Source organism: Ammodytes marinus (genome assembly GCF_949987685.1).
Source record: "Ammodytes marinus genome assembly, chromosome: 16".
NCBI classification, from domain to species: domain Eukaryota; kingdom Metazoa; phylum Chordata; class Actinopteri; order Uranoscopiformes; family Ammodytidae; genus Ammodytes; species Ammodytes marinus.
This window is the reverse complement of record NC_137220.1, coordinates 17,742,035-17,760,481: the sequence shown is the minus strand read 5'-3', so window position 1 is coordinate 17,760,481 and position 18,447 is coordinate 17,742,035. Positions and strand designations below refer to the sequence as shown.

The 18,447-nt window shown below is 42.3% G+C and overlaps 1 protein-coding gene across 1 annotated transcript; it reads left to right on the top strand.

Moving 5' to 3' along the window:
* Positions 1-544: 544 nt before the first annotated feature.
* On the top strand, positions 545-9,667 carry tmem150b (transmembrane protein 150B). Its single transcript, XM_080043688.1, has 7 exons — positions 545-681; positions 772-869; positions 7,093-7,152; positions 7,252-7,319; positions 8,057-8,184; positions 8,290-8,467; positions 9,087-9,667. The coding sequence occupies exons 2-7, from the start codon at positions 805-807 to the stop codon at positions 9,308-9,310; spliced, it is 723 nt and encodes a 240-aa protein (XP_079899814.1). The 5' UTR covers positions 545-681; positions 772-804; the 3' UTR covers positions 9,311-9,667.
* Positions 9,668-18,447: the final 8,780 nt, after the last annotated feature.

Below are 18,447 nucleotides of genomic sequence, written 5' to 3'. Positions count from 1 at the left end.
AAGAGGCTCTAAGTCCATCCCAGCCCTTTAAAATAGCAACAGTCATACTACCCTACCTACCAGTGCAGTGCACCTCTTGATTATTCTCTTTTTTCTTCAAAGGTTTTTTTATTAAATCACAAAGTGTCAAACTGCTGCAATACAATGGATTATTAATTTTTTCCCCTTTTTTCCCACCCGAACATATCTCACCCAATCACAAACAGTCCTGCATTAAGAGATCAACACACAAAGCAATACACAAAGCAATACACAACGTCAAAAAAAACAGAAACGAAACACAAACACAAACACACACAACAAGAAACAAAAACAAACAACCAATATGAGAAAAAAAATAAATAAATAAATAAAAATAAAATGATTATTCTCTTAAGGACATGAAGTGAGCTTTTCTTAGGTGTTACTGCATACAACCTTTTCAAAATATTGCGCAACCAATATAGACCCTCCCACCTGCTGTAACCCCACACCTCAAACATGACGTGCATGGTGCATACCTAGTCCTTCATTTTTACGATGTGCTGCTGACTCAAAGCTGACTGATCACTCGGTCTATGAAACATCAGGACAAAGTGCAGAAGTATCCGAGCTCCTAGTGTCATTACGGTAATGGTAAAGAAGGGATGAGTCACGGTGAATTTAATAGGGAGCTGTATCTCAACCTCCAGCCAACACATAGTGAGTACAAACGTCTTCTTCCTTCTTACTGATTTCTAACACTATACATTTCCTCATGCCTTCTGATCCCCCTTGTTTTGTTTTGTGTAGTGAGGCAGGCAGCAGCAGCAGCTGTTGTGAAACATGTGGCAGTGGGCATTGCTCCCAATCTGCCTGGCTGTCTTTGGCACAGCGGGCATTTGGACTGTGTGAGTATTTAACGTCCTCTTCAGAAGCACATAGGAAGTGATCTCTGTTATAAGCTAAATAGTGTATAGGGGTTATGTACACAACTGACAGAGCAGCATTCCACCACACCTATACCACTATAGGACTTAAGACGACCATTATGTCTCAGTACCATTACAATACTGTTCAGAAAAAAATAGTTGATTTAAAAACACAGCTTTCTTAATTTCTAATTGAAATGTACATTGCATACTGTACATGGTATATTGCTTAACCTAAAACCACTCAAAAGTGCTGCCACAAGCCACAACATAATGCACCACAAAGCTAAATGTAAACTCCTCCACACACTCCAAACAAAATCTTACAATGTATTCATTTATAGTACTTATTCATATGTGTGTTTTTGTTCGTACAGTTTATCAGTAAAGTAATATAGTGTATTATGTTACTAAACATTTTATATTAAGTGTATACTGTTTCAGGAGGACATTATACTCAGGTTAAAAGATGCAGACACACAGGCAGAGGAGAGGTTGGGATAATGGAATTGGCTAACCGGGTGTAAGAGCCAGTTTTTGGGTATCTATATGTTGTCATGTCATGTGTTGTCCACCTGGTGTCACTGCCCTATTGCCTGGGGCACAGGTATAAAAGGTGTGTCACTTGATTGTTTGTTTGTTGTTTGACCCCGGAAGGGCTCACGGTTTTTGACCGCTAGAAGCTGACAGTTGTTATCACTGAGGAACTAACAAACGTATTCCGTCATAGACATTATAAATGTCTATGTATTCCGTAATCACATGTACCGTAATTGGTGTCAAAATAAACGGTCTGCACCGGAGATGATCGCTTGGTTCAGTCATTGTTTAACAACCACAACTAGGCTACAAACATTGAGACACAGCGCGTCAACCAGTCACCCGGGAGTCAAACCCCACGGAGCACACTACACACATATTGGATGTGGCTCCTATATTTGTCAAAAACCCGCCGTTTATTCAAAACTAGCCGTTGGATCTGCAGAAAACCCTCGGCAAGTAGGTGAACTAATACAGAGGCGGCACAAGGACTTGGAAAGCTACCGGTAGCTTTGCGCAGCAGCGGCTATTGTACCTTTTTGGAGGACGTTTTCGGGCTGCGGATGGACCGGGAAGCTGTTGGGATTTCGGTGGAGGGCGTCTGGAGGCTGCGGGATTTCGAGGAGAATCGCCGGCGGGAGCTGTCAGGGCTGCAGCTACATCATCGGGTCTAACCAGGGGCTACGGTGTTAACGCTGGAGGCTACGGCTGTGGAGTACATCGTACGCAAGCTACTGGACGGCGCACACCGCAACATTAAAGGGCAGGTACGTGTAGCGCTACACTGGCCATTTAAAATGTGTGCACACATGCCCGGGCTCTAAATCCAATGCATTGGTGACAACTGACGTGACGGTAGACTTTGCATTGACTTGACTTTTGTGTCGCGAACTATTGAACTGATTTGTGACTGTTGGTCATCATGGAGGGAAACGCAGCATCGGACATTGTAAACGGGACTGGCAAAATGCCAACTGCTAAAAAGGCAAGTAGCACTACTGGTGGTGCTGAGGCACTGCCACCAAAGAGGGTGGTTAAACTTACAGCAAAGGCGCTTGTTGGTAAATTAGACAGTTTACAAAAGGAAAGAGTAAACAAACTAAATCAAGCAGGTGTGATAAGAAAAACATTGCAAGGTTTAATGTTGAATAATGAAGAAACTGAGGTAAAAAATGCTCTTGACAAACTGATAAAGGTGTGTAATGAGGCTAAATTCAGCCATGATTCTTTGTTAACCCTTTTGCCAGCTGAAGAAAAAGCAAAGCATGAAACCTGGTTTGAAGCAAAAATGCTGTCAAATAATTCATCTATTGCTGAGGCTAAACAGTGGGGTTTATGCAATGGTCATTTCGGTGTATATTCTGGTCATGTGGAGGATGATGTCTGTCCTGATGACAGTATTTCAAATGTGGGTAGCAAACACTCAGGTCAAAAGAGCCACTGCAGTGGTACGTCAAGCACCGCATCCACTGGCCGTATGATAGCCGAGGCCGAGACAGCTGCACTTCTTGCTCGCCAAGCTGTCCTCAAAGAAAAACATGCTTTGGAGGAACAGCAACAACAGCTCAAAAGCAAGATGGAGGAGCAGCAACAACAGCTCAAAAGCAAGATGGAGGAGCAGCAACAACAGCTCAAAAGCAAGATGGAGGAGCTTGACTTGGAATCCGACCTTGCTGCATCTAATGCAAAGTTGGCAGTACTGCAGGCATGGGAAACAAAAGTTTCGTCTTCCAAAGGCTCAGATGGAATGAATTCATATTTTGTAAAGGGAAAAGGGAAAGAGGACTCTGTCATTGTCCTAAATCCCATGGCGAAGGAGTATACGCCTACATGCAGGCCTGTGCAACAAATTCACTGGGCACAATCCTCATTACCACCTGACAAACAAACATCAATGGACGTGCGGCCAAAGCAACCTGTCGTGCGGCCAAAGCAACCTGTCGTGCGGCCAAAACAACCTGTGCAATTGTTAGGAAACATCATGGCAACATCACAGTATGCACAGCGCCAGCCTACAGTTGCTCAGTCAGATAACAAACCAAAACAATATGGTAGTCATCCAAATCCGTCCGACGACATAATTCATATCATGCACAAGCAAAATGAAATAACTGCTGCTCTGGTGCAACAACAGCACTACTTGTCTCTACCACCGAGAGATATTCCCACCTTTGAAGGACACCCTCTCACATACAGGTCATTCATAAAGGCATTCGAGCAAGGAGTTGAAGGAAAGGCAAGCAAAGCCGATTGCCTATACTACCTGGAGCAATATACCAGAGGACAGCCGCGAGAGTTGGTGCGTAGCTGCCAGCATATGGATCCTGAGAGTGGCTATGGAGTGGCAAAGGGTCTCCTACAAGAACACTTTGGCAACCACTATACAATTGCAACAGCTTATATGGAGAAAGCTTTGGCCTGGGAGTCAATTAGAGCTGAAGATGTGGACGCGCTCCAAGCCTATGCATTGTTTTTGCGTGGTTGCTGCAACGCTATGGAGGAGCTCCAGTACTTACAGGAACTTGACATGCCAGTTAACATGAGGGCCATTATTTCCAAGCTACCGTTTAGGACGAGAGACCAGTGGAGAGCCAGAGCTCATGACATTATGGAAAGAACAAACGACAGAGCACACATCAAGGACCTAGTGTCGTTTGTTGAACGCCATGTCAGAATTCTGTCAGACCCATTGTTTGGCAACATACAGGACCCCGGTTTTGGAGCTGCAGGGCCAAGGACTTTAACCCGGTTTACCGCACAGCCCAGGAACAGAGCTAAGGAAAGTATTGTTGCCTCCACCATAGCTTCTACAAACTTCACTGAAAGAATCGAAGAACAAACAGAAATGGAGAAAGCTGGATGCCTCTACTGTGCTCGTGGGCATTCATTGGACGAGTGTAAGGAGCTCACTGGAAAAGGACACAAAGAAAAAATTAATTTTTTGCGTGAAAAGCGAGTTTGTTTTGCATGTTTATGCGTGGGTCACATGAGCCGTGACTGTGAGAGGCGCATAAAATGTAACATCTGTGGTCAAACTCACCCTACCTTGCTTCATATAGAAAGGCAACCAACTCAGGACGAGCAAGAGGAACCTGCCAATGAACAGCCTGCTGTAGTCACAACATGTGGACTTACAGGGGCCGGTAAGGTCCAGTCTGCTCTGTCTATTCTTCCTGTAAAGGTGAAGGCTTCTAATGGAAATCATATAATTACAACATATGCGTTCCTTGATCCTGGCAGCTCAGGCACATTCTGCTCTGAACACCTAGCGAAGAAGCTGAATGCTGCAGGTAAAAGAACCAGCTTTCTACTAAGAACAATGGGTCAAGAAAGAGTTGAAACTGCTTACTCTGTGGCTGGTCTAGAGATTGCTGCTCTCGACAGCAGTGATTTCTTTGCGCTGCCAGACGTTCTCATACAGGAGAAGATGCCAGTGACTGCTGACGACAGAGTGACACAGGAAGATCTGTCTAAGTGGCCATACTTAGCAGAGGTTAACATCCAAAGTATTGAGGCAAACGTCGACCTATTGATTGGAACCAATGCTCCCAGGTTACTGGAACCAAGGGAGGTCGTCAGCAGCTGTGGGAATGGCCCGTATGCTATCAGGACGGTGATGGGATGGTCAGTGAGTGGTCCACTGAATGGAAACAGTGGCACCATGGAGGCAGAGTTCTCCTCTGCTCTGGTGAATAGGATCGAAGCGAATAAACTGGAGGAAACGCTTCAGTCTGACCATGCAAATGGAGACGGAACCATCCAACTGCTCCAAGGTGAAGAATATTCTACCACCAAAGATCACAAACTCCAGCTGTACCAAAAGGCTTGTGAAGACCTTGAAGCTAGAGAGAGAATGCGATGGAGAACAGGTATTCTCAATGGGGAAAGGCTTAGCTCACATCACTTTGCTGGAGGAAGCTCCCACTCATGAAACCATAGTTCAGCGGGAACACTATCACAAAGAGACAGAAACTGTCTATTAAAGGTAGCCAAAGAGGTATGTTAATGCATAATGCATAATGGCTCTTTGTTTATTTAGTTGAATTGTTAGTTCCATCCGTCACTAGCAATTAGGGGCCGGAATGTAAGAGCCAGTTTTTGGGTATCTATATGTTGTCATGTCATGTGTTGTCCACCTGGTGTCACTGCCCTATTGCCTGGGGCACAGGTATAAAAGGTGTGTCACTTGATTGTTTGTTTGTTGTTTGACCCCGGAAGGGCTCACGGTTTTTGACCGCTAGAAGCTGACAGTTGTTATCACTGAGGAACTAACAAACGTATTCCGTCATAGACATTATAAATGTCTATGTATTCCGTAATCACATGTACCGTAATTGGTGTCAAAATAAACGGTCTGCACCGGAGATGATCGCTTGGTTCAGTCATTGTTTAACAACCACAACTAGGCTACAAACATTGAGACACAGCGCGTCAACCAGTCACCCGGGAGTCAAACCCCACGGAGCACACTACACACATATTGGATGTGGCTCCTATACCGGGCATGGCCAGCCTGGTCTGACACAGGCGATGGGTTATTTATTTTATCCTAATAAAATACTTTATCCACCTCAACTCATCCCTGTCTCAGCAGACCCATTTCTATTATTCAAACTAACACCTTTTGTGAATGGACCCCAGAAAATATACTGCAGTAACAAACTACTGGTAGGTCATAGGTTGCTGAGGTGTTTTACTCTGAGTGTTTGTGTTATTTTTGCGTTGCTTTTGGGTTACTGGATCTGTTGGTTGGTGTCACCAGGGGATACTGGATAACATTAACACCATAACATTGAGTCAATTTTTAACCAAGGGATTATTACTGTGCATTTTTCCTGTCTTGTTACCACCTTCAACTTTCAGTAAGAACCCATGGGGACACCCACTGAACACACACTTTGAATGTCCTACAATTACACAGCTTCATTATTGACTTTTACTCATTAAGTCCCTAAGTGACATATACCCAACATCCTGGTGTGGTGGTAATGCGACAGTCAGTGACAGGGTGTGAAATTGCAGTGTGACACACAAGTGAAATAATTAGTGAATTTTAAAAAGCTTGTTTTTGTGTCTAAAGGTGAGTTTAAACCCATTTAACAATTATAATGCCTTAATAGTGTGTTCTGTATTACATTGAACCTAGTCTGACCATATTTCATGAACACAGTTTATATAGAACATATAATACCCAAGAGAGTTAGGAAAATTATCTACATATTTGGTTTGGTACAACAAAAATAGTAATAAGCCGCTCAATTAACTTTGCTGTTTCAATTATTTTGAATTAGTATATGTTCTTTTGTTCAATTCAAAGTACATTTGAACAAATAATGAAATAAATAATAAAATATATTTCAAAAGTATTTTTGTATATCTGTAAATACAACACACACAATTTTACTGTCCTATAGTGGTCCCATTTCAATGTAGGCTAATTGTTTTATTCTTCTAGTAGGGTTAGGGTTACCCTAACCCAAGTATTTGAAAAAAACACATCAGAAATGTGTTCTATGTGTTTCACTTGGTCTGTGTTATATCCCTCATAATTTTCCTTAAAGGAGTAATGGGTCTGGGTTCTTATGGGTTCAATTCTTTATTTTTCTTTGTTTACCCAGTATTATACTGTATTATAGAAATAAAGGCGTTTATCTCTCTTTAGGTTTGCCATATCTGTAACAAATGGCTCAGTCAATCTCACAGAAGGAGTCCCTTTCATCAGGTATGAATACAATAAATAGTTCAAGTGAACTCAAATAAATACAATTCTTGTTAACTGGTTAAGGATGAATGATAGTAATTCTGTTATCTCTGCCCTTAGTCTGTGTGGCACATACACCCCTCAGAGCTGTCTCTTCGCCCAGATCTGCAACATCTGCTCTGTTCTAGGTAATGACAGATGACTTTCATGCTAGTAGGAGCCATTTATGTGTTGTACACTCTGGTCTTGCTGTTGGGTCTTGTTGAAGCTATAGTGTGTAGCTTTTTCATATAAATGAATGTCGGTTAAATTCAAGATATCGCCAAATGAGTCGAAGTTGATTAAGCCTATCAGCTCCAAAAAACTATTTTTGAATTTCTCAGTATGGCATCGTTACAAACTGGTGTCACCCCACTCACACTGGCGCAGGAGCTCAGGAGAAATCCCAAGAAGGGACCAAGACATGTTTCAGTTCTTGTTTCTACTGCTAAGAAAAAACCTGGACGTACAGCAGCAGGAATCAAATCTATGCGCGATCATCAAAGGCTTACCTCATGTGGATGTGCAGACAGTGTTGTTGTAATTACTCAGAATTCCTCATGGGGGTGACATACAGTTACATGAGTTACACACTATAGCTCTAACTGTATGTATTATTTTGATGCGGGTTTGGTTTGTTTGGTGTCTCATACTATGATGTGGACTGACTGAGGAATTGTGTTTACGGAAAGTTATATATGCACAAATCTCACATTTCCAGGTCTTGATATGTACATTTCTGTCCTATGATCATTTGAATGTCATTTGCAGATTGACATATTATTATCCCATTGCGATATTTGTCAGGTCACTTCGGGAACATCTTCACCATAAACTGCCCTCCTTCCTTTCTTTCTTTCTGTCTGTCTGTCTGTGTCCCTCCCAGTCCTGTGGATCGTGGTGATCCGTTTCCAGCAGGTTAAGGATTTTGGTAACCATGGAAAGGCCAACACAGCCAGTATTGTTTTGGGATTTATCTCCTCTTTAGGATTATCTGTCGTTGGCAACGTTCAGGTATCAGCTTCTAAAGATAAATTATTAATAAATGAATAATTTTTGTTCGGTTTCCTGTCCATAATATTCACATAACTATTGTCTCCCTCTTTCTTAACCTCTAAGCAATCAGTCTCAATGAATATTCATCTTGTGGGAGCGTTCCTGGCTTTCTTCCTCGGCCTGGCTTACTTCTGGGTCCAGCTGTTTCTAACCTATCAGGGTCAGCCGTCTCCTGACCGATGCTGGGTGGGGCCTGTCAGGGCTACCTGCTGCATCCTCTGTACCATTCTGGTCATCCTTAGTATCCTTCCTCTAAAAAAACCCACTCATTATACAAATATAAAATCCAATTTAAATGTGCTCCTAGGAACTTTCTGCTTTTGTTAATTCTTGCACCCCCTTTGGACAAAAGTGGTTTTTACTATGCCAGCTATAGTTCCAGGGTGAGGGACCGACCCATGACAAAGGCATTAAGAAAAAATATATAAAAATAGCATTATTTGCACTGATGGTCTCGTTTGCTGTTAGATGTCATTAATAATCATCAGAGGAAAAATTTGACTGTTTCAGATATATTAATATTTAAAAGTTCCTCGTAGCACCTTTAAGTTGACATGTGTGTACTTGTGAACATTATTAGATTGAAGATTATTTTTTAAATTTTTAAAGGTGATCTGACGAACTTTCAGTTTGTGTTAATTCTTTCATCCCCTTTGGACAAAAGCGGTAGTGTTTTAGCCAACTGTAGTACCTGGGTGAGCGTACTGGGTGAGCGTACCCATGGCATTAAGAAAAACTATAAAAATAGCATTCTTTGTCAATCATGAAGTTGGGTAACTGCCTTTTTACAACATTTTCTTATTAACTTTGCCATGTATTTGCTTGGTTTTATGCTCCTTGACCTCTCTGTCTTCCTTCAGTGTCCGTCCTACTGGGTGCAGGCTATATCTCGGAGGCCGCTGTGTGTGAATGGGTCTTGGTCACGTTGTTATTAGCCCTCTTTGGTCTTTTTGCAGCCGAGTTCAGACACATTGACTTCCACCACCTCAGAGTGCAGAAACAAGCTTCTGAGGATGAATGCATCCTTTCCTCAGTAGTAATGAATAAACACCATGGACATGATAAACACGCACTTAGCTCCTGAAATGAACTACAAGTGCAAGTGGTTTCGATTAGCATCACGTACTGTACCTGCAGTTGCCATATTGTTTATTTTGGCTGTGGCTTAATGCCATGCGTCATAATGTACACATGCAAGTACTGTGATGAGTATTGCTGCTTTCCGTATGGGATGTTTTTACTATTTAAAGATTTGAAAGATGCAATGGTAGCAGATTTTTTAATGGCTGTATATTTGTACAACTACCATTTTTGAACGTATCGATCTCGTACTTTGTCACTTTCTTATGTTGTTTTGCCATTCCATGATCAACACATAGGGATACTAAAAGGCACATTTCTATTTGATTAATGTGAATAAATGACAATCTGACAATCTTTATTATTTGTCTCATCTGTATTTATCTCATTAAATGGCATGTTGGGTTCTGTGAGGAAATGTTCATTCTTTAGGCTAGGGAATTTAGTATTCATAATTAATATTACACTCATTGCCTGTCTTATGTGTCTGTCTAGCTCCAAGACAATAGTTCATATTTGTCTCCGGTTAGAAGACACTGTAAGGTCATTAGATAAAGTCTCATCTCCCTGGAAGCCAAGGTTGTATTGCTCACTGTGTTCAGCTCAGACCCAAAACATTGATACACTTGGCACCCAAGCCATGGTGCCCTTAGAGATTGTGTGTGTGTGTGTGTGTGTGTGTGTGTGTGTGTGTGTGCGTCTGCGTGTGTGCGTGTGTGTGTCGAGGAAGGGCAATTTAGGTAACATAGTTTCTTGTTTATGATTAAGTATCCAATAGAATGTTCACACATGCATGCTTATAAAAACCTTATTTGGATATGCCATAACGCTTGTATGCTGCAAGTCTGTAGCACATGGTTGAATACTGTGTTTCACTTGTGCTGCTGTCCTGTTCAAGGTCGAATTAACCAGCTTTAAAAAACTTCTCCAACAGGTTTTGAATGATGAAATATTCAATAATCAAATATTATTCATATTAGCCTGAAAATAGCAGTACATATATATAAATGAACACTTGGGGGCACCGTTCATCCACCTTTCACTAGGCACACACTGTTTTGACACTCAATAATCTCCCTTACAGTATAAGTGAACCACATGTAGACAATTGATTAACAGATACATTAATTAAACATGCATTCATTATATTGGTACATCTTCTGATATTTTTGCTAATAAATCCCCCTCTCTCAGCATGGTATGTTATACTTTATATAGATCTGACATGAGCTCATGATTAGTGCACCATGCACCGACAGTGAATACCAGGAAAAGTCTGGTCTTTCTCTCCCTCAGTGTCCACCTGTCAGCTGGCCAATACAATAGAGGAAGGGGAACAGAAATGGAGGGTGGAGGGCATGACGGAAAGGTTTTGTTAGCAACAGTGAGAAAAGGTTTTCCTCATGACATAATGCATGATGGGAACCGTTACCCTGGATACAATACTTTAATACAGGAGCTTTTATTTTGAAGATATTTTGCAAAAGTCAAATCTATCTGATGCCAAGCAAAATGTATGTCGATGTTTTAGTCTTAAGATTAAGGTTGTACCAGACTATAGATTGTCTCTTTATCATCACATCGAAGACGCCCTATCCCATCCTTAGAAAAACTGCTTTGACCAGCGGGGGCGGCATGGAGCACCACTGGCTGGCTGGCTGGCTGGCTGATCGTCTCCTCACCGATGGGAAAATACAGCCCATGGCACCGTGCCAGCATGTTTTTGGAAGATGCCTCTAGTTTAAACAGAGGTTCTACATTCAGCACAATTTGTCAGGGTTATTTGAGATGGGCCAAAACAATGGAGCTCTCACAGCCGTGCCGATAGTGGGAGAGGTCCCACTCTTGGCTCCGGCACTCAAAAACTCTTTTTCTCTCTCATCCAAGTTCTCTTGTTTATTTAAGTATATTGTACATTGGGTCTGTTGGCACTGCCTTTGGTCACACTTGATCAAATCTTCAATTTTGTTTATATGTTTTTATTGAGAAAAAAATCACTGGAGGCATGTAGAGAGGCTTGAGATGGGAATACCAGGCCCCTCGAGTGTCCTGCTATGTCCCTATGGCAGCATTCTTTCACATACTCCATGCTGTGTGATCACCAGAGGGAGGCTTTGACGAGCGGGCACAGGGATCAGATGGACAGCTCGGAATTCTATGGGAATTTTCTTGTGTGCTGTTCGTTTTCCAGTGTTTCTGCTGCAGATAGCATGCAGGTTTTCTACATACACTTAGTTAAAACAATGCTGTCCTGGACCTTTGATCATTTTGTTTACTGCAGCTGAATGGCAACGTGAACTTCAGGTTGCACTTGTAGCACCTGTTTACACTTCAAAATGCAGACGTGCACCGAGGGAAGGACGTTTTGGAATTCCTACATTGAAATGCATGCAAACTTTTTAAAACGTATCTGACACATAAGTTCATCATCACCTCAGATGGTGTGAATAATTCAAATCGTTTAGAAAGTACAATCTATCTTGGCCGGGGCCTTTTTTGAAATGACAAAACGTTCTTGAATTATCCGACGGCTCAAGCATACCGAGGAATTCAGAGAGGGAAAGCGTTGGCGCCAAATTACCCTTAACCCTGCTGTTTTCATTAGTGAGTATAAAAGGCCGTCTGATAAAGTAAAGCAAACTCATAAAATCACCTGTAGCGACGTGCTAAGACTGAAAGGCCCTTGATGTAAATGTCAGAAAAAGGTCTGGATCCTCTATTGTAGTGGAACATGTTTTTTTAATGGGGACGCCCGCCTTGTTGCTTTTGACTCGGATTCAAGAAGGAGGCATTAACAACAGACATGCTTTCTAGGCCTATCCCGTAATCTTTCCTAACACCTGCCAGCGCTGTGGTCTCTGTTATGCCTTCAACAGCTCTCCAAGCAGAAACAATAGCAATGCTTTTCGTATCATGCAGCGGAGCGGTCGCCTACAATGTCCACTATCGGAACCCCTTCGGCTTCTATGTAACAGCGCTGCACGTTAGCTCTTATCGTGGTAGAGCCAAATCCTGTGCATGCCATCTGGTAAAAAAAAAGAAAAAAATCTACAAGACATGCTGGATCTGCCAAACTCTCAAGGTTCAGAGGGGACAGGGAGTTAAGTGTTGGCACACAGAACAGAAGAGAGATGGGATTGTCCCGAAGTGAGAGAGCTAGATCCAGAGACGGATAATAATATGGACATGGATGAGATGGACTGATTGATAGAGAGACACACACCAGAGGGGGGGGGAGAAGTAGAGTGGGCACCAGCAGCCGTGATCTCACCCTCCACTCCTCTCCTCTCCTTTGGCAGCGGCTTCCAGAAAAGCTGCCCTTTCGCTGAAAAATGCCAAGCGCACCGCATTCCTCCGGCCACACAAAAGGCCCTCCCTCGTCTCAGCTGCACACAGGCACAATAAGACAAGGGATAATTATATAATTAGGCTGGCTGGCCGGCGCAGACAGGGACCCCTTTAGATGGTGGTGTGTTGGTGGCGTGTCATATTTACGTTATCGGACAATGAAGAGAGTCTGGCCCTATCATCAGTGAGTGGGGGGCTCCAGCTGTGGCACTTAGGAACAGATTGACATGATAGAGAATAACGGGTCGATTGGAATGACCTTCAGCCTGTGGCCAAGGCCGGCTGCAATCAGGGCCCGTATTGTGGTCGGGCCTTGGTGTGTGTGTGTGTGTGTGTGTGTGTGTGTTGGAATCCTGAGGAGGTGGGGACTTTTGGGTTTTCAACCGCAACTGACGGGAGGTGAGACATGAAATTAAAGTGAAGAAACGAGTCATTCTTCTTTCTTTCTGATGTGCCACTTGGTTCCAAATGTAGTCGTTTGAAATCTGCGGAACCCTGAAGTTGCCATAGAGAAAAAAACTACTAAATTGAGCACCTTTTAATGAACTTATCCGCATGTTGTAATTCATTTGTGGCCACGAGATATGTCTCGTTCCTGTTTTGCTTATGAGTTATTGATAACGGAAGTTTGAATCTGTAATTATTGTTCCACCTCTGAGGCAGTCTCTCAACTCCTCTACCACTGTGTAGGCTATCTCATGGCCACAAGTTAACAAAGACGTGGTAACAAATTGTATTTTATGGTCACCAATTAATTAAAACATTGGAACGAGATGTATCTTGGGCTCTCGATATAGTAAAACGTCACCTTTTTGTACTCTTTGTCTTTATGGCCACTCCGGGGCTCCATAGAATACATCTTTATAGATGTTGTTTGAAATATAAATTCATACTGAACTTTCACTGTCATGTGTTGCAGCAGACTTAATGCATGGATATTTCTTTAAAAAGTTGTAATTTAAAAAAAAAAATCTGTCCAATTTTGTTGAACCAATACTCCCCAATCCTTCCATATGTGCCTCTGCCTTGCAACTGGTTAGGGGAGAAATGGCTGCACTAAATTACCACTAGAAATTTACGGCCAAGCAGGAAAAAAAGCCACCTCTTCCCTCTTGTCGAAGGCAGGATCCACGCTCCCAGACGAGAATCGAGCCAGTGTCCCGCTCACTTGGCCACCACCCAACAATCTCCCCTCGCACCGCGGCCTTGGCTCAGGGTGTGTCTCCGCTCGCACGGGACGGCACAGAATAGACTATTGTTGATCGCACAAGACAGAAAGCAGCTAGGGGAAGAAGAAGGAGGGGTTGGTGCTGGTGGTTGGGAGGGGGGATATATGGTGGTGTGTGTGTGGGGGGGTGGGAATTAGCTTTTAACGAGTGAGTGAAAAAGGCACATGCACAATGAAGCATGGCTCCCCTCCCTCCCACTGACATGCATGTGCACTGCTGAAGGGCCAGGGGACATTCATTCACACGCACACGCACACGCACGCACGCACGCACGCACGCACACACACACACACACACGTCTTCCTTCCTCAAATGTTTCTAGATACATGTTTTTGTTTTGAGATCGACATTGAGGCGTCATAAAAGCATTTCTACTGGAAGCTATTAAAGCCATGCAACACTTAGTTTGAAGCTGAAGAGCTTGCATGTTCACAATGGTGTGTATCAATAGTCACTCAATAATGACATCAATACAGAGTGAAGTAGCTTTTTACACCTGTTTCCAGTGTTTATTTTGCCAAGCTAAGCTAACCTGAGCTTCATATTAATGAGGGTATATTCCTCAAAATGTTCCTTTAAAGTTGTAAGGCCCACCTATACTATACCCCCCTATACACCTACGTATTGTTGCATTACACCTCAAACTGTCCTACTGGGATGTTGATTCATTCTTCGATTGTTGTCCATCAACCATTTTGATGGGCAACAATGGAAATATGCTTCCATAAAGGTTCAGTTATGTTAAAGGCTTAGTTTAGCAGTGTCTATTTACACATTATGATCTACATGGGAGCTTGATGAAGAATCCATGTATGTCCAACAAACAAAATTCTGTTCCTTGTATAACCCCATATGTAAACAAGTCCTTATTAAACTACATTTTCCCATTGGGTGAACGTCCACCCTTAAAGCTGGGGTATGTGATTTCTGATTGGTCAAAGTTAACATGAGCTGTACACTTTGACCAATCAGAGCGAGGCTCTGATTCTCTGTTCTTATTGGCTGTTGGGACTGTCCATTCACTGTGGCACGATTTGAATCTCTATCCCAACTGCCATTTTCTCCCCAAATCTTCCACCCCAGCTTTAAGAAGGATATTTAGTAAATATGGACAAACAATTTTTATTTCCAAATAAGAGCTGCAAATCCTAAGCTAATAGGCTATCCCCACTGTATTTATTCAGAAAACAGATATGGAGAAATGTATCAAGTAGTTGGAAAATAGAGGAAAAAACAAGAAAAAAATGAAGGGTACATTTGTTAAAGCGGCTATATACTGTAGTGTAGCTGTATTCAAGCCACTCCCGTCCTGAGCAAATACCCGTCTAACCGTGTCAGAAAACTTCAAGGCTACCTTTACACAGAGCACAGTGTTTACTTTTACATGATTAAACTTCAAGGTGTCCCTGCTTTCCTTATCCTCCCAGAGAGAACAAACCCCATTCAGGACTCATCCATCTCAGTCGAAAAACAACTTCAAGTTTAACTTAGTTTCTGTAAAATGTGTATTGACAATGTGGGCCTTTTTGATTATTTGAAGACAATTAACTTTTAAATTCCCTCCTGTAGTACATCAGTTCTGACCATTTTTCAAAGCGCACTATAGATTTTTTAAATCGATATCTAGCCTCGGGGCAACCCTTTATTTTCTGGACGATAGGAAATCAATCTGAAATGCATGGTGGGTTTTAGAAAAACTAATGCCCGCGTGGTTAATAGAACACGCAGAAGTAGTATGTTGTTACTAAACATATGTCCTTTTCCTCCAAGCATGATGCATGATCATGTAATACACATGCAAAACAAGCCAATAGAAGTGAATTTCTCAGGGAATTGCAGATGTGTAACGACTGTGAAGAATGTCGACTGTTGCCTTTAAACATCAGCAAACAGTCATTAGCACTTACGAGGCTCCGATTGTCTGTCTCTCTGGTGAGATTACTGCTTTTGAACACGTGAAAAAAAACAGATTTTTAGAAAGTATCTCTCTCATGGCAACAAAAAACAAGCCCCCCTCTTCAATTATGGCTTCTCATCCCGCTTGGGGGAAGATATTCACATGCAACGCTGGCCTGCAGAACTATATTTGGGCTTCAGACGTTTTTTGAGATGGTGAGAAACTACTATCTAAGTAAGAAATGGATGCTGTGACTCAGGATTTTTTTTCGTTTGCAATCGTGCTGTTTTTAGATGTTTTAGATGTTTCTTTAACTTTGTTTGTCCCCCGAGAGTTTGCTTTGCTTTGGAGCTTTTGATAACATTTTTCCAGAGTAACAGGGTGCAGTTTGGGTCCAGGTTTTTTGGCGTGGACATTTTTGTGAATTAGAAATAATATAAAACTCTCTTTTCAGCTCATGATGTGTTCGCTTGACTTGTGACACTCAAAGGTAAATGAATCCATGAATCTGACCGCGATATGAAATGACTCAATTAAGTCACGTTGTTTGAGAGTGTTCTCAGCCAACCTCTGTGAGGTCACATGGCTTAGGCCTCAAATGCCCAGTTGCCCACTCACCAAACCACTTGAACAAAGCCTCAGACTCAGACTTGACTACACAACTTCACAGTTCACTTACAGACAAACTATGACCTAATCAATAAACTATCTTCCGGGTCAACACCGCCCAAAAATTCCCACTCTTCATGCTAACCTTTCGCGTGATGTCAGGACCATTCTCTCCCTTTTGCTAATGTCTTGACCTTTTTGTCCTGCTGGAAGGCTTCAGAGCAGGGAGAGAGAGAAAGAAAGAGAGAGAGAGAGAGAGAGAGAGAGAGAGAGAGAGAGAGAGAGACAGAGAGAGACAGAGAGAGACAGAGAGAGACAGAGACAGAGAGAGAGAGGGTATAGGCGGTAGGCCTGAAAGGGAAAAATACACGCAGGGATTATGTAAGGGCCGTGACATTTTGGAGTGGGCTGTGACCTGCTCTGCTCCTATACCGCTTTGAGGATCAGTCAGACATTGGCTCAGACTGGGCCCGTGAGGTCGGCGCCACTCGGGGGCTGAATTGATGTCTTGGTGCAGCAGCATCAGTAGAGTCACAGTAGCAGGGGCTGGTCGTGGGCTCATTCTATGTGATGTAGGCCAACAAAGACGTCATTATCAGTGCCACATGATACCTAATATGGCAAAGTGGCAATGCATCATATTTGACCCTCTCTTGATGAAGGTTACAGTCCTCCTCCACTGTGCAGAGCTTTACACTATAGTGAACGTATAAACTGGGACATAAAAAGGCATAAGACCGTTAAGTTTGTAAATAAATGGCTCATTCTAAGGTAATACATTTATTTATTTTTTCAAGAGATTATAGACTAATTCAAACACAATTAGGAATATTATATTACATTTCTACCAAGTCTGTAAGGCAAGGCAAGGCAAGTTTATTTATACCTGTATAGCACAATTCAGACACAAGGGACAAGGCCACTCAAAGTGCTTTACAGGGGCAAGATTAAAAAACATAAAACACATTAGAAAAGCGAATGAATAGAAATAAAACATTTAAAAGCTAATGAATAGAAATATAACATTTTAATACAATACAATTGCAGGTCAATATGGAAACAGAAAAGTCTTCAGACTTGATTTAAAAGAGCTAAGAGTTGCAGTAGACCTCAAGTTTTCTGGGAGTTTGTTCCAGATATGTGGAGCATAAAAACTGAAAGCTGCTTCTCCTTGTTTAGTCCTAACTCTGTCCCAGACGACCTAAGGGATCTGTACTGTAAAATGCCAATACATTCTACACACTGAACCTTTAAGGGGGCAGAAATGGTGACCATCAGATATCACAATCCATAAAGCATGCAGGAAGCTTGCCTTCATATCCCTGTAACTTGTCAAATACAAGAGAACACATTTCCTGCGTTAGATTACCGTGGAATAATTGCAAGTTTTTTAGGTTATAGAAATATAAGAAATTAAGGTTATTTGTTCATCAATAAAGTATGATTTATGTTCGGGAGACAATCACGACCAAAATGTGCATTTACTATTTTGGTTAAAGCCACTACGAGTAACTATGTCCATTGGCGGCCCCTTTGGACAAAAGCGGTAGTATTTTTACGACGCCAGCTGTCGTGAAGCTGTTTTCTAGCTCGTGCCGGGTGTGCAAGATTCAAATTATCAGGAAGCAATATAGCATGTCCGTGTGTTGAAAGTGTGAGGGCACCGGACTCTTTTCGGCTCCGAGAGTGGTTAGTGACACAGCATCAACTAATGCCAGTCAGTGCTACACACACCTGATTGCAATGAGTTGATGCAGTGTCACCTAACTACTCTCTCTCACGGAGCTGAACGATTACGTGTCCTCACAGAAAGCGAATGAACGAGAGACGGCAGTTAGTATGGATCACGATGAGGTAATGTGTTTATGTTGTTGTAAATAATGACTATTTCAGAAGAATAATGGTTATCTGATGATGGTGAAGCAAAGTAAACTTTGTTTTAGTAGGCTACCGCTCATTCATTTAGGAGTAAACACTGCAGTCTAGTTCGCTCCCGTGAAATTGTGTATACATTGCTTGGCAACGCCCTCCCGCCTGTCTACCACTCTCCCTCACTAC